This window comes from Synchiropus splendidus, chromosome 12 (genome assembly GCF_027744825.2).
Source record: "Synchiropus splendidus isolate RoL2022-P1 chromosome 12, RoL_Sspl_1.0, whole genome shotgun sequence".
Lineage (NCBI taxonomy): Eukaryota > Metazoa > Chordata > Actinopteri > Syngnathiformes > Callionymidae > Synchiropus > Synchiropus splendidus.
Window position 1 is genome coordinate 18,201,820 of NC_071345.1, and position 15,985 is coordinate 18,217,804.

General features: G+C 41.5%; 1 protein-coding gene across 2 annotated transcripts in view; it reads left to right on the forward strand.

Moving 5' to 3' along the window:
- Window positions 1–15,985, forward strand: part of zfpm2a (zinc finger protein, FOG family member 2a) — a 128,767-nt gene that overhangs the window by 35,462 nt on the left and 77,320 nt on the right. Inside the window, exons 2-4 of one of the 2 annotated variants that reach the window (XM_053880478.1) lie at window positions 3,294–3,452; window positions 11,279–11,365; window positions 11,579–11,680. In XM_053880478.1, the coding sequence (XP_053736453.1) occupies window positions 3,294–3,452; window positions 11,279–11,365; window positions 11,579–11,680 (348 nt within the window). The remainder of the gene's footprint in view (window positions 1–3,293; window positions 3,453–11,278; window positions 11,366–11,578; window positions 11,681–15,985) is intronic. The other variant, XM_053880479.1, reaches the window with a different exon arrangement.

Here is a 15,985-nt window from a genome sequence, read left to right on the forward strand (position 1 = left end):
CATAAAATCAAGAACTGAAGAGGACGCCTTTATTCTTTTTCATTTTGGCTTGATAGTAATTGATATATATATATATATATATATATATATATATATGTTTACACGACTGGGATCCATGATTGCGACAGTGATTCATGATTTCTCAAGAGCCATCTCACATTCTGCTTTTTTGTGCCTGCCTCCTTTGAAAGCAAATAATTTTGTTTCTGTGCGGTGAACTAAAATGCAGATGCTCTCTGTGCGGTGTCACTGGCCATCTGAACTCCAGAGGAGTCTTGATAAGAGGCTGAAGCAGCACACATTCCTCTGGCCTGAATCGTCAGCAGCCCCTATAGAAATGCACCAACAAGCGTGGGTCACACAGCGAATGTGACAGGATTTTAAACAGTACACAACTAAATATAGCAGGAACGCCACTATCAGAAAATGAGTTAGGAGTGTGGTGCTGGTCGTTTAGAAAGTCATTATTCTTATCATCGCTGTCTGTGAAATAATTTCAGGTCTCTCCATGCAATGAATACTGTATAATAAACGAAACACGCAAGAATGTGGACAAACTTTGGCACGCCATCTTTAAGAAGTCGTCGCTTTAAGGCCCCGTCTGTGGAGTATTTCATTTTTCATATCCAGGAATGCCTCCCCTATCTCTATCAGTTTGAAAATGCTCCATTTAGTTCCTATCAGTTGGAGTGGGGAAGTGAGATGCCCTTATTCTGAGTCTATTAAACCTCAATTCTATCTCATCTTATCTGCCTAATCTTTGTGTCTTATTGACCGTGAAGTTTATCTGAAATCTCCCTTTACCCTTATTATCGCACAACACTGTAGGTCTATTTTCTGGTGCAGTTGTATTCAACTGAGGAAGAATCGTTCAGTTGTACACACAGTTGTTATTCAGCTGTGTAATGGAATGTGTACAGAGCGTGTGTATAGAAATTGCTGCTTTCCTCCACACTGTCTTTGAGTGCCTTGGCAGGAGTGTTTAACGCCAGTCATACAATCTCCCCTTGATACTGCGATATTTATCTCTCAGTATCATCTTAAGCGATGGTAGACTCATGGAGTCACTTCACGCCTCACTTGGCTTCTCGGCGAATCGGCAAAAGGCATCAGATAAGATCATAAAGCTGTATCCTAATTTAAAAGCAGCTCTCCGCCAGTGCAGCGTCTATTAGAGATCCGTGCGCTAATTCTTTTCATGTCCGGGGCTCCTGCAGATGTAGCCCTCTACAAAGGAGTAATTTATAAGACTAATGAAAAGAGCAATCAGTTTGTGGACATCAGGGGGGTCTTTTATGAGCTGCGATCTGGGAAGAAAGAGGGCCAGGAGAAGGCACAGCAACACCACTTACCAGCTGAAATTATTGCTTTATTAAAGTGGAGGGCTTCACTCCCGCAACAATAGAACAAACACACAGAAAGGTGTCGAGAGGATATCAGTGTACTGCGTTTGATCTCTGAGGGTTTCCAGCATGAGATGAGACCTTAATATGATCATTCCTTCTCTCTGGAGAAATTGAATTTGTTTAGTTAGCAGTTTGTGGCCCCACGCCTGATTTTACGGTAGCAGTGGTTCCAAAACGCCTTCCGCAAATTCATCAGGTGCTCTGTATAGCGCATCGTGCTCACCCATTTGTTGATCAGAAAAAAACAAAACCATTTGTTCTAAATTGCATATGATACATTGATATTTTTGAACAGTCACAGTTATATGATCATTGAACACAGATAGCCACAATGCCATTAGAACAATGTTCTTGTTTAAATGATGAAATCTCATGTGATCAAGCGAATTAAAACAAAGTGCAAACGTACAGAATACACCAAACGCAACATAGAGGTGGATATGATCATGGTGTTTTTCTGCATGTTTTTAATAGAAAAATCCAAAAGAAGCGTATTCATGAAGAGACGGACCAGGTAAGGGACGGCTGCAGACTGGAGAAGGCTTTACGGTTCCAAAAAGTCCTGGCAGTAACCCTGACAATGATTTAATAGATACCTTTTTGAGAAGGGAGAACACTGGCAGTTCATTTCTGTTTCTTGCTCGCGTTCATGAAAGCTATGCTCGCATAATTGTTGAATGGTCCTGGTCCTTGTGAGCCATTGCCCAGCGAAACGTAGTTTATTGTGCTATAAGATTTCATGCTATGATTATAATACAGTCTTCAACAAAGTTTAGTTGTCAGTCAGCACGCATACACTAAGACACTGAGAATTGAGCCCACCATATCAGTGCAAGAATATTTAGAATCTCTCTGAATGCATGAAGACATGCATTTGTATCTTACTTATTAAGTCACTGGCATCACCTGGTCAACTGGATTACTACCATAATATCTGATATCTGGTCTGTAATGACGAAAATCGAAATCCATACTTGCTCTTTCCTGCTGTACTTCCACAAGGAAGCTGAAAATATGACAGAATTCTGCTTTCCTGCCAGCCTGTCCGTCAAACCTCACAGAAGACCTGGAGTGCCCGTAAACCAAAGACTGTAATCCTGTTATTTTGCTCGGACTGAATTATCACAAACATTCCAAAGTCCGCCACTTATTCGTTATTGTAATTCATGTGACAACATGTTTGGCTGTGGCATAAAAAAGCAGGACATTATCTTAATAGCAATCCAAATGTCGGGTGAGATATTTCCTTCTGAGCTAATGCAATTCAGGTGGCAGTACAGTAATCCCATCAGTGCCCTTGATTGGAGCCACAAAAAATGGTAATATGCAAATACATAAAAAAGGGGATGTACAGCTACGAGCAAAAACTGTGAAATCGTTTAGATTTAGAGAAATAATATGGCACAGAGGGGAAAAATTAATCACACCGCAAAGTGTCTCCTTTAAGATTGCACTGGTGTATTACCTGGAGGCATGGAATGTAAATGGAAAATCAACATTGTACCCAGTGATAAGGCTAACAAATTAATAAAAGTATTTTCCTTCCTCCTCCCATGCTGATGCCCCCACGAAAAGTCTGGAAAGGAACTTTTTTTCAAGCCCAGTAGTGTGTATGAGTGTATTCCAGGTAGCAGGATTAACATCAATGCTCACCTTGGCGGCACGCCGACTTCACAAAGTCTCGGTAGGATTTTTCAGAGGCAATAACAGAGGGGAAAATAACAATGACTATTGTGAATATCTGTGTGCTAGTACATAACTACAAAGCTGCAGTTTGAATTTTAATCTGTTGAATCTGTCGCAGACAGAACACAATAAGCCTGAAGGGTGTGATGAAATTAGTTAACATAACCTGCGCTGACTGTCTGTGTGCGCATGTTGCTTCAGGTCCTCTGGAGGATGGCCTGGAGGAAGAGGAGGAGGAATGCGTCTCGGAGGAGAATGAGCTCATGGCCAAAGAAGAGTTCTCAGCGGAAGAGAACTTCTCTGCTGAGTTTGAAACCGAAAACATGAGCTGTGAGGACATGGAGTACTACTGCAACAAAGGTGAGGACTGGAACTCGCGCCTTCCTCTTACCGCAAGGGCTACTTTTCTTTCCCACACAATATGTTCAGTGCCCACACGTGCCAAGCATCGCTAATAAGCTAAACTGCTGCCAATGCTGTTTAATAAAATTCCTCAACATGTTCAAATCAAACCTGGCAGTACTTGCATCCCAATTGCTCGAATTGAAACTCTCCATTTTGATATTTGATCCCAGCAAACCAACCCAACAGCAGTGGTTTGATCTGAGCGAGAGATTGCACCTGCGACACTGGCACTGGCTCTCTGATAGTTTTGTCTACAGTGAACCAACGAATGCACAGGAGAGTGCGCCACTTCCCTTTCTCGCCCCTCTGAGCACTCGCATGCACCTGCTACAGCTTCAAGGTCCAATTCTATAAAGCGCCAGGCGTTTGCCAAACACATCGTCTTTGAACCGCAATTCAATTAGATGGTTTCTTTGTGTGTTTGTTTCATTTTGGTCACACCCTGCCATCACAGGAGCTAATTTGTGGTCTGCTCCAGGTTACGGTGCAAAGATGACAAGAGTCGTCCCGTCTTCACCCAACACCCCCTCCTCTCTACCCCCAGGTTGCGTGGCATCACTACCCCAGGTGTCCCCCTACGTTTACTAGCAAGCTGCTGTCATGAATTTGACTTTTTAATGAAGGACCAGTGCTTTGAATGTCTGCCTCTTGGTTCTCCTTTCAAAGGGAAAATTGTTTTCGAATTATTCCTTCACACTTCTAAACTGATGTGCCTCGTGGGATTTCATTATTGAAAGAAAAGGGAAATCTTTCATGTTTTAGGTGGGTTTTGCCCCGGTAATCGTATCAATAATGTCTTCCTTTTGTTCTTGGGAGGGGGGCAGGTTGAACATAAAATTGTTTGGAAATGGCAATTACAAGCAACGCCTCTCTTAGCCTTTGTGTTCTTTCTTTAACTTCAAAGAGGAATGCACGGTCTTGTAATTGCCTACTAGCTATTTAATAGATGGCTCAAACACATATTGGTTTATGTGGGGGGAAAAAAGTTCTGAAAATCTTCAAAGAACCTTGTCAGAGCAAGTTGATACTCTCCTATTGTTATGGGGTAAAACCACCAGAGGAAGTGTGCCCCAAATCTCCTTTCCCTTCCTCATGTTTGTGATTAAAGTCAACACTAAATAGCAATCCCAGATGTCAAATACTACCATTAATCTGCTTCCTGTCAAACAGAAGCCCAGCTATAGTCTGATACTACTTTGCTATCTGAGCTTACAGTAGCTAAGTCTTGCACTGCGTCCTAAGTCCCGAATGATGTCCAAATTTCTTTCTCCTCGTGGCAAGTTGTGCACCATCATCAGGTGTAGCCGTATCCCCCCTGATCCCTTCCTCAATTAGATCTATTAAAAACTAATGTCAGCGTGGCTTACGTTTAGCGCACTTCTGTGAAAGTGCTGGCGGCATTAAATGGTTTTAAGTGTGTTATTCCTCGACTATGGCAGCAAAAAAAGAGGCCCCTTGATTAACTAAACCCTCTCAATGTGATGGCACGCTGTAATTAGCCCTGTGTGGACTCAAACGTGGGTTTTAAAGCAGCCACTCATCCCATGGCCTTTATCTCCTCCTGCTTTCCGGAGAATAAGGTCTCCTGTGTAAGGTTCCTCACACTGAGCACCGGCTCGCCGCTCTTAGCTTAGCCTTGTATCTGTGTAGTCACTCTCAGAAATGGGCTTGTCAGGGGGACCTAAAACCTCCATTAAAAGTTTCAGTCCATAATAGGTATTAAAAAGCGGTAGAAACACAAAGAGGAGTACCAATTTTCATTAACATATGAAGCACTTATTAACTTTGATCAGAGTGCGGTGAAGTAGCAAAGCTGCTTAAAAGCGCAAAGGTCAGGAAGTTGAATGCCACCAAAGACTCAAGTCATTTGCCATACCCTTACAGAATAGAGACTCCACAGATAAATGCGGGGAGCACCTCGTCCCAAAGTGGTCTGACGGCAGAGAACCTCGAAACACTAGGTACACACAACCCGTACAGTAAAGGTAAAAACTTCGAAAGGTTTGAGTGTATTTTTGAAATGCTATTGGACTCCTATTGGACTCATCGGCATGCGTCTCTTTGCACTAAACTAAGAGTAGAAATATTTACATTTGAAAATGTGAAAAACACTCTCTGCTAAAACACTCTCTCTCTAACTATGCACACTCTGCTGTGATTGGTCAGGAAGAAACCTTCAGCCCGCCTCTTCCGACAGCTTATGTAAGGAACGCCAACATTAAACTCCATGGAATGGCGCACTTGTAATTGTAAAAACTGTGGCAGCCAAAGCCCCATTTCCTTGTCTGTGCCTGGTTGTTGATTGATGAACATGTGGAGTTGATGCTTTGGTGGAATGGAGTATGGTGATGTCACATGAGTGTCTCCCTACTGAAAACAGCCTTAAAACCATGAGCAAGGAGACAGAAACGTTTATGCTGGTGTCTGTGTCCAAAGTCAATGAAGAATGTTGTTGTGTGTTTAATACTGGTTACATGACTGGCACTGGACTGAGTTCTGTCGCATCACATCGGTCTAGAGTAAATCAGTGGTCATTTCAGCGATGGGAGACTGTGGTGTTTATGCACACACAAAACACGTGCTAATTAAGATCACAACAACGTACAATGCTGAACTAACTTGAAACACATTGAGTCACAGATCTGATGCAAAGCTGACATGTCTCCACCACAGCTAGATCTGATTAGGAGGTGTGAGTGAGGTGTAGTCAAGTGCAATGTGACCTAAGAACAGGCTTTACTCTTTTGGCGTTCAAGACTTTAGAGCAAAACAGCATTATTATGATGAGGGATTAACTGCATCTTAGAGAGGAGGACCTCAACACATGAAACATCTGCATAGCCAGTATAGTTGGATTATGATTCTGAACAAAAACACAGACAGTAACTCGGACAATAATCCCAGGAAACCTGGGACTCTGGCGCACTTTCACACAGGTTTGCCCCTTTGACCAGGGTGACCTAAGTCGGAGTGGAAAACTGCCAAGTATTGTGGCTCTTCATGGATGAGGATGTTTGTTAGATGGGATGTTGGGCTCGTATGGTTCAAAATAGGTTTAGTGCACTCTTATACCACGTTGGCCAGGGGATGTTTACAGCAGTGTGGTCAGTCTTGGGGGTGCTGAATCAGCTAGTGGTTGTCTACCAAGTGAAATGCAGCACTCAACTTTATCACCATGCAAAGAAAAACGACTCTCCACTCGAATAAAAAAGTATCAGGTAAAGCATAGTATTGTATGTCCTATTATTCTGTTTGACCAGATAGTGCAGTAGCGGTATGAACAAATGGTAATACAGGGACTTAGATAGAGTCTGTCCACCTATTAAGTCTTACATGTGGACAAAGGAAGACATATTTAAAGAAATAACCTTGGCCTTCCCTGATATTAAAACAATCTTCCCCAGAACATCTTCTCTTGCTCTGCCATTTCACATTTATTGCTCTCTGCAGCGACAATTTACAGCCGTCTGACCCACCTGTCTTTATATTTGTGCTCGAAATCAGTTTCATATAAAAAGGTTTTGAGTGGCAGCGCCGCTTTCATTTTTTTAACAATAATAGTGAAATGTAACCTTGCTGTCTCTCTCACATTTTATTGGCCATCCATGAGGTTCAGCAGCGTGGGGTGTTTCTACAAGCTGTTCCCCTTTGGAGTGTTCCAAGTTTTGTGTGATAACAAATGACTCACTTGGTTCGTTCTGACAGTTGACTAATTTGTCGGCTCATGTTTCTCATTCTTGTCATGTATAGTACATTGCTGTTTGGCAATTGTCAAAATGATTTGCCTTTTCTTTAATAAGATATCTTTATCTGTTTTTAGCATCATCGAATAACACAGTCAACATTTTTTAAATGAAAAACACTGTTTGGATGAATAAAATTATATTTGAGTTTTTCGCTGCAAGTTAAAAGGTAATCTCACATAATCTATCATAGAAAATGGAGTCTCTGTCAACATTTTAATTGTCATTCAGGATGCCATATTTCACACTCTTGCTTTTTTTGAAATTCTCTTAAGACCATCTGTAACTTCCAAGGGCGTTGATGAAACTCACCTTGAACTGTAAAATAACCTTGGCGCTTCACTGATTAATACTTCCCCACAGAAGGTGGCAGAATTAGTCACGCCTCTCATTGTGTCGCAAAGACACAATCTCCTATTTCGGAAGAGGACGATCTCCTTGGCACTTTTGGCCGCCAGTGCCCGGAATGGTAAAGGCAGGATTTTAAATGCACAGTTGATGCTGGAGAATACGGGGAAATGCAAATTTGTGGTGCGATAAGATGAATCAAGTCATCCCTTTAGCCCCATTTGACTCAGCGGAGGAAATTAATCATTAATGTTTGTTAAGTATGACAATCTAACTGGGCCAGATCTACATGCTCAGAGACGAAGGCTCGGAGAGATAAAGAGCCGGGCTGCAGACAGGGAAGGAAACTGCCAGATTCTGTAATGATGGGAATTTATTGGCATTTAAAGAGACAGTGGCGGGGCATTTCGCTAATAGCCTCCCTCTATTGGAGTACGCTCCCTGCCTCAAATTGCATGCAATTCAAACCTATTTTTCTGATAGCAGAGGAGTCTTACAGCTATGCTCGACATTGCTGAGAAAGGTTGCTCCCTGGAATTGACTTTATCTGCCGCTGCATAATCTGCATCAACAACAAAACATGCAATATCAACCACCGCAGGGAAGGTAGGTATCACCCTGAACATTGCATTCCCAAAGTCACTGGGAGTTCCATTGATTTAGAAAGTTGAATTTCACTAAAGAGTTCTAGACTTGGTTTTAGTTTACACCCGTAGAGCATGGTGACCCAACTTAAATCGAAACAAGTCTGAGTCTACTAATTTGGTTTGAATTGTATATTATGTCTCTTTGGCTGTAAGGTAGTATTTGATTTAGATTATTTTTGTTTGCTGTACTTTTGAGTTTCACGCGTGGCTTGAGCTGAAGAATTTTAAGGCGTTTTTTTTTTTTAAACCTGTAGAGGGAGGCATACATATTAATGAAGACAAAAGTTTAGTCTCAATTTAAAAACTGTCAGGCGTGAAAATTGAGTTTTAGCAAGTAGCATAGATGGCTATAGCAGAGCATCTGGGGTACTACTTTCACCAGAGTAGCAGGAATCATTGCTAGTCGAGTGGCCTAGGCTTAATGTTTAACCAATACCGATACGGCTATAAAATACACACGGTTTAGTATATACAATATTTATACATGACATTTACATATGTCAACATGAAGTTCTTTGACGCGTAGAAATGGTTCTTCTGTCTGAAGGGTGCACTACAGGATCTGAGATTTACTCTAATATCTACCTGGGCAGTCTCAGCACTTCACCGGGAATGTCTCAATAATGGTGAATGATCTGAATGAAATCACTCGATAAACGCTGACCTGTCTCAAGATTTCGTGGTCTGGATTAAAGTGCTGTGAGCTCCTTAGACTTGAACACATCACATTGACATTTTCAAGGGCTTCCGCGGGAGAGAGCGCTATAAGGGAGAGAAAAAGCCAATATGACTTTGTTGCTACCTTGCTGGAGGAATTGTTTGTGTAAATCGCCTATAAGCTTATTGACCCGGACATGCGGCACACTGCGTGCGCCTGCATTTTGGTTCAAGAGCCGTCCTTTGATAAAGCAGCGATGGGGCTGATTTTAACAGCTCACTGCCTCCTCTTGCATGACCACCAACCCTGAACGCAGTGGGCTGCCTCGCTCCCCTGTCCCTCCCTGGTGCTTTTTGCTCTCTTCCCATTCTCAAGCAACTCGTTCTGATTGTTCAGGGAACGTGACTCAAGCCCGATGGAAACAGCCTTTTATGGAGGATGAGGAATGGTTAGGAAAGCTTTGTGATATGCCGTGAGACATTCCAGTGCTGTGTGGATATAAAATCTGCCCTCTGTGGTCGGTCTGACCTGCGGCCTCCTAAAAACAAGGAGGGATGGTTCCAAATAACGATCTTTTTTTTAAAGATACTACAATCTCACACTGGATCTCCTGCCACCCTAAAATCCCCCAAAAATCATCTGAATTACGGTTCAATAACTAAGTACATACTCAACCTAGCATTTATTGCATATGCTTCAAAGTGACATTCAATATAGTCATTGTGAAACACTGAGTCAACTAAATTAAAGGTTTAATTTTATTTCTATTTCAGTATCTATTTTTTGTTTTTGTTTATTTATTTATTTTTTGGGTCATTTAAGGCCATTTGATTATTTAAATAAATTTCAATATTTAACAAAATAATTGCTTTATTACAAAATCTTTGACCACATTAAACATCTAAGACCAAAAATCTGTTGGGGTTACAAAAAGTATTTAATTAAATTCAATTCCATATTCAGTTTGGCTTAAGAAGAAATAATAATCTGAATTTTGTTTGGCCATGAAGAAATGAAGTCAATAGTGTAGTTGAGAACGAGGAGGTGTCATTATCAAAACGTAATAACTATCACTCCTAGATCTGGACTTGTGTGTTAGTCTCATGCAGCTTACACACATGTATTTTCTTTTCTTGAATTATTAATTCTTCTCATCATGCCTCTCCTTTAGGTTCAAAGAAGTCCTGCGGCACTTCTTCCTCCCCTGTTTCTCCCACTGACAATTGTGTGGAAAACTTCATCAAAGCCCTGTGACATTGTTCCCAGTGAGGTTGCCGGGGCGATTGTGTTTAAAATGCATTGCAAAGGGTGTTAGATAGAAGGCAGAAAATCCTTAATCACTGCTTAATTAAGGAATCATCTTGTAGCTTCATTTCCCGGCCTGTAATTAAACACTTCCAATACGTTTCGTTACAGGGCTTAACATGTTCGCCCGAGATCAAGGTAGTGCCTTTAACATTATCTCTCTCTTTTTTTTTAACTCCGCTCCATTGGAAGGAACTGTTGATACACACCTTTTGTTATCTTCATCCTAATACCAGACCGGTATGCTAAAGAGGTTACGGGGCCCAACAACAAATAGTGTGGGAATTCAGAGTGGGCTTTTTGATAATGTAGCAACAGTAGTGGGAGGAGGAATCTGGAGCTTGAGGAGGCACTTGCCAAAGTAAAACTGGGTCATAATGACCTCATGTGCTGTAAGTGGGACATATTTCAGCACCTTGTCTTTTCACTGTTTCTGTTTGCTGCTGGCAATGAGTTGAGTTAGTCTCAGAAACAGCTGAACAAGCCTGGTCAGGGGTTTGACTGGGGTGGTGTACCGTGTGTGGCACCAGAAGTGTAGCATCATTAACACAAGTGGACAGAACAGTGGTGAATACTACCTAAAATAGAGCTGAATATTTGACTTTGTCTGACCCTCATGAGATGAATTGGAAACGTGTTTGCTCTTATATTCCTTTGATTGTTCATTACTGCAGTTAATGGCTCTAATTCAAATACATATGGTTTCCTGATTTTGTTTTTCCGTGATGGGCGTAATTCCCATTGTGTGCTTTTTTTCCCATTGAATACTGTGCTGTGCATTTTCACTGTTACCATTGTCTGACTGCAAATCTTTTATCTACTATCTTTGTCTGAGTCACATATCAATGGCTCCGTAAACAAAACGCATCCATCCAAGAATCCTCAGCAGACCCCCAGCACACTCAGAGGGGCTGTCTTTTTATTACAAGTAGATGCATATTGTACCAAAATATCTGACTGAGCCTGCGGACTGTAAATCAGCTCTACATCCCATAACACACTTTCTAGCTGGTTCCACAATAGATCAAACAGTAATAAATAGCCACCTCGCTCCCACACATTGCTTTCCTTCCTGTTCAGCGGGGCTTCCTCCTGTTCCTGCCGGCACTCATGGGAACTTGTGTGACCAGAAAAAGTGTGCAGCTGGATCAGATGAGCGCAGCGCAGGTCAGCACGATACCATACACAGTCAACTCTCATCAAAAGGAAAAAAAACTGTGGAATATTTCTGTTGGGATGTTTTCCAAAGTCGTTTGGAAGGGCATTGAGGTTGATAACGCGGCTTAATTGAATTCTCTGTGTGAACATTGAATTTGGAGTGAATGCTGCTCAGCTGGTGACTTCTGTTCTTTGTATGACATGATTGCATCTGCTCTGCAGGAGAAGACGAAGGCAACCGAGAAGGAGGAGAGTCGGAGGTGAACGGGCAAGCTGAGAAGACCAGGGATGCAGCCATTGGCCCAGACGAATGGGATGGTCCAAGTAAGTACAATGTACAACAAGGTTTTTTGTTGGTTTTGCGGACTATTGTATTTTAAATCATTAACAACACTTATATCCTGCTTGATAAACTAAAAAGTTGATGAATGCAAGTCAGTTGGCTCACAGTAACTGAATGGCCTGTACTAATAAGGGTTGTATTTTGCGCATCATGGCAGCATCATTTTAAATGTGAAGAGAGTCAATTCCATGTAATAGAGTTTATTAAAGTATTTACGTGCAACTGTGGTGTGTTTATGAGGTTTCTTTGCTTGCTTTCATTTTGAAACTAAATGCACCCCTGTTGAGCTCTGAAAATTGTTTCATGAAACCACATAGGCCCATCACTGCTGTGCACAATGTAGCTTTCCATTTGAAGTTCTGGATCAGCCTGCCAAGTTGTTAGCCACTTGCGGTTAATTGTTACCATACAACAGGGCTCTTCAACTTGGTCCTCAAAGGGCCAAGGTGGTGCAGGTTTTTGATCCAACCAGCCAGGCATTCTGTATAGTTGAACCAAGATTAGATTAATGTCAAGGGGAGAGCTCCTGGTTCTTATGTTGGCAACATAACAGATCCAAAACAGATCGAACTGTTTCATGTTATGATGCGATTTTGTTTTTAATCCAAAAGCCACATTGTACCACACTCATCCTCTTGGTTTATTTTTTTATTTATTTTTTATTGCCATGTTAAGTGCTGGTAGAATGCATTCAATAATGCTTGAATTGCGCTCGGCTAAAACCTGAAGCATCTCACCTGGCAGAATCATGTTTTGGTCTTCCTCTGAGATGAACTTCATTGCATTGATGGATAACACCAGATGGGTGCATAGCAATTACTGCAGTCGCCAGCGCACACACTGCTGAACACACAGAATATGATTCCTTTTAATACATCAAATGACCTCAAGAATTTATTGCAGGTACATGCATTTGCAAAAAAAGAAAAGAGAGAGAGAGATGGGGGAAAAAGTGGATTTGGGCAAGTTGTGTGCGCTCGCTCAAAGCCCCCCGGGGTGTGTATTTTATACTGACAGTGAATCAGTGTTATCGCACCTATCAGATAATGCATTTATCATTAAATTTCACATTTGCATTTAAATCTGGGGAAGGAAATGAGCATTGCTGGCTAAAGATAAGAGCAGTGGGACGACAGTAATAAACCATCACTGTGATCAGTCGGGAGACGGGGCTGAGGGGGTCAGCTCACAACTATGGAGGCCGTGACAAGAAGAAGGCATCACACGCGGCGAGGAAATGCTGAGCTTAAAAATACTTTTCAAAGAAGAAGACGGATGCGGCGCGAGCTGATGTATGACTGGCTGTAATTATGCTTCTGCTGCTACTTAGCCATCCGAAAGAGAATTAGAGGCTCAGAAACACACTGGTGGACAGGAAGCAGAGAGAGACATGAGTTTAGTGTCTTATCTGCAGAAGAGTTGAACTGCTGATGTGGGGGTGTCCAACATATTAGCACTAAAGCCAGAGCGGCTGTAAAGTATTCTTCAGTCGGTGGACTTGGCGAACAAACATATGACCTTTAGGCTGAAGTTTGGCGGACGTACTAAGTGACTAGAGTCAAAACAGGATTGATTATTGGACATATTTAGTACACACGATTGATAAAATGTGAAGTAAGAAGTTTTTTTTTTAAAAGCGTGAAATGAATATCCAAGCGTTCATGGGAGGTTCGGATCTGAATACATATGTGGCCCACATGGCCGCTAAACACATTTAGACATTGGCAACAGTATTATTAATTAATTGATGATGATTTTCTTCACAAAGAATAGAAAACAATATAATAAATAATAATATATAGCGCTTTCCTTGTCTTCTGGTTGTTGATTTGCTCTTCTAATTATGGAAGTTTCATTCACAATGAGAGCAGAGAGAGCGTGAACATGAATTGTTGCTTTGACTTTGACAGATGAAATTCACTTGTTCCGCGTGATTCAGTGTTAAACAAACAAACAAAATGCCTACATATAATGAATGGTCGTCACAGGAATGTATTTTTGTTGTTATCTGAAATTTTAAAACCGCTAGACCATCATGTTCTTTTGAGGATAGTCCCTCATAAACAAGTTGGTAAGATAATGTTGGTGGCTAACATTCTTGTGTGGGTACAGCAGTAAGTGGTTTTGGTGATTGATGTTGTCTACACCATAGTTTTTTTTTTCCCTTTTATTCATCTCAAACACAACTAATTCATAAATAAACCATCCATCCATTATTCCACCGACTTCTACTTATTCTTTACAGCATGTCCTAGATCTGTCCCATGGCCTCCTCCCAGACGGACATGCCTGAAACACCTCCCAAGGGAGACGTCCAGGAGGCATCCTTACTTAGATCCCTAAACCACCTTATAGGAGTCCTCTCAATTTGGAGGGGCGACACTTCTATTGTGGGCCTCTCCCAGATGTCTGTGCTCCTGGCCCTGTCCCCAAGGTCAGCCCAGACACCCTGCAGAGAAAGCTTAATATGGCTGCTTGTATCCATGATCTTGTCCCATCTTTCACTACCCCAACCTTGTGACCGTGGATGAGGGTTGGAATGTAATCAAAGCTTAGCAAAGTTGTGTTTCTTTTTAATGCAGTTGATGTCGCCTCACAGATTTTCTTCATTATCTTTGCAATGCGGTAGTTTCGGGAAGCAACTTGTATGACATCTACTTTTCATTTCTTCTCAGTTTGTGATTGTATACTCTGCAAATAGACTTGTTTGTCGATTGTTCAACATCCACATTATTATTATATCGTATTTTGTAGGGCTGTAACCGAAAATGAATGTGGGCTTAACTCGCAAAAAACTAGAAATCAATAACAAAACAATCATAATAGTTAACGTAAACGTAATAGATAACAGTAGTTTATCAGAACAAGGATTGCTATGGCTCATATCTGAACTGTGGGTTGACAGACTGTTTTTACTTTATGGTCTGCTCAGATCCGTTGGTTCAGAGCATGTAGTTGTTGGTAAGTCTTTCCAAATGTGTCCCAAAAGTATGGATTGGCCAAATTTTCTGTGTATCCCTAATATTTTATTGTACTGAGCTTTTTAGCAATAACATACAGTACACAGTGCCATGTGCCAAAAGGTTTGGGCGTTATTTACCCAAATGATTTTTTGCCTATCTGCCCATATTTCAGGTTGCATTCCTTCACTGTCAGTTGTGGTCTCCCCAGATTTTAGTCACTTGTTCTCTATTTTGATATTTCTCCACCACTTGTTAAATTGAAACACTTGTTGGTGCTTATGCCTACCAATGAGACCTGAGTATGTTAGCTGAAGCAAACCAAAAGTTAGGGTTCAAACAGACAACAAACTTTGTGCTCAATAGCAAAGCTTTCACTCCTGTGTGCATGGCCAGTCAGGGATGAGTTCGTCGCATTGTCAACACAGCTCATGTGGACTGGCAACACAGGAGTCGCCTAAAAACTGTTCTGGGGGTTTCTAAAATAGAATTGTGTTTATAATCAACATGTCTGCACTATATTTCTCAGCTAATTAATGATCAACTCAGTGAGGCGTGGGTGCCCCCTCCTCTGCTCCCTGCACAGGCACCGTGGAGTGGGCCGAAATTAATCTTTGGCGCATAATAATGCCATTCACTCTGCCATCATGGCTGCGATGAAAGGTCATTTCCCTTTTTAATTTTTCCCATTGTGCTGCAAAAGTCAGATGGCCATGTTCTAATTTGAATAAAGAGAAGAATCAGACAATCAGATAATGAACGTTGGAAATGACATGACTTCCTGTTCGGAGCGATTAAAAGCAAATTTATTTAGTTAGAGACTGTCTCCCCTTTAATCTCTTTGTAAATGTTCCGATAGTTCAGCGCTGGGAAAAAAAAAAAAGTTCTTTGTTATTCTTTGGCTTAAAGTTAAAGCAGGTGTGATTACGATCAGCAACAGATAATTTTTAATCACCGCCTGTGTGCATCTGAATAGGAAGTGTAATGGCCGTCGCATAAAAAGAGAGAGGAGTCTTTTAATGAGACGGGCTAACTCCGAGCATGCCCACCTGCTTTGGTGAGTCTATTGAAACACCTTCCCTTTTGCTGAGTAACAACAAAGGCTTTTACAATCTACATCATGTCATTGTACTTTTGTTTTCATTTTTTTTTTTTTTTTTGCCAGCTCATGTCAAGTGCCGTCTGCGATCACTTCCCATTCGCTGGATCCTCTCTCTGTGGCTGAGCAGCACGTAGAAAGACTTGCTATTAATCTGATTGCCGTTTCATGTTCTCACTTGTTTCTGAGTCTCTGATGTGGAACACCCAGCGTGTCTCTCCTTCCTC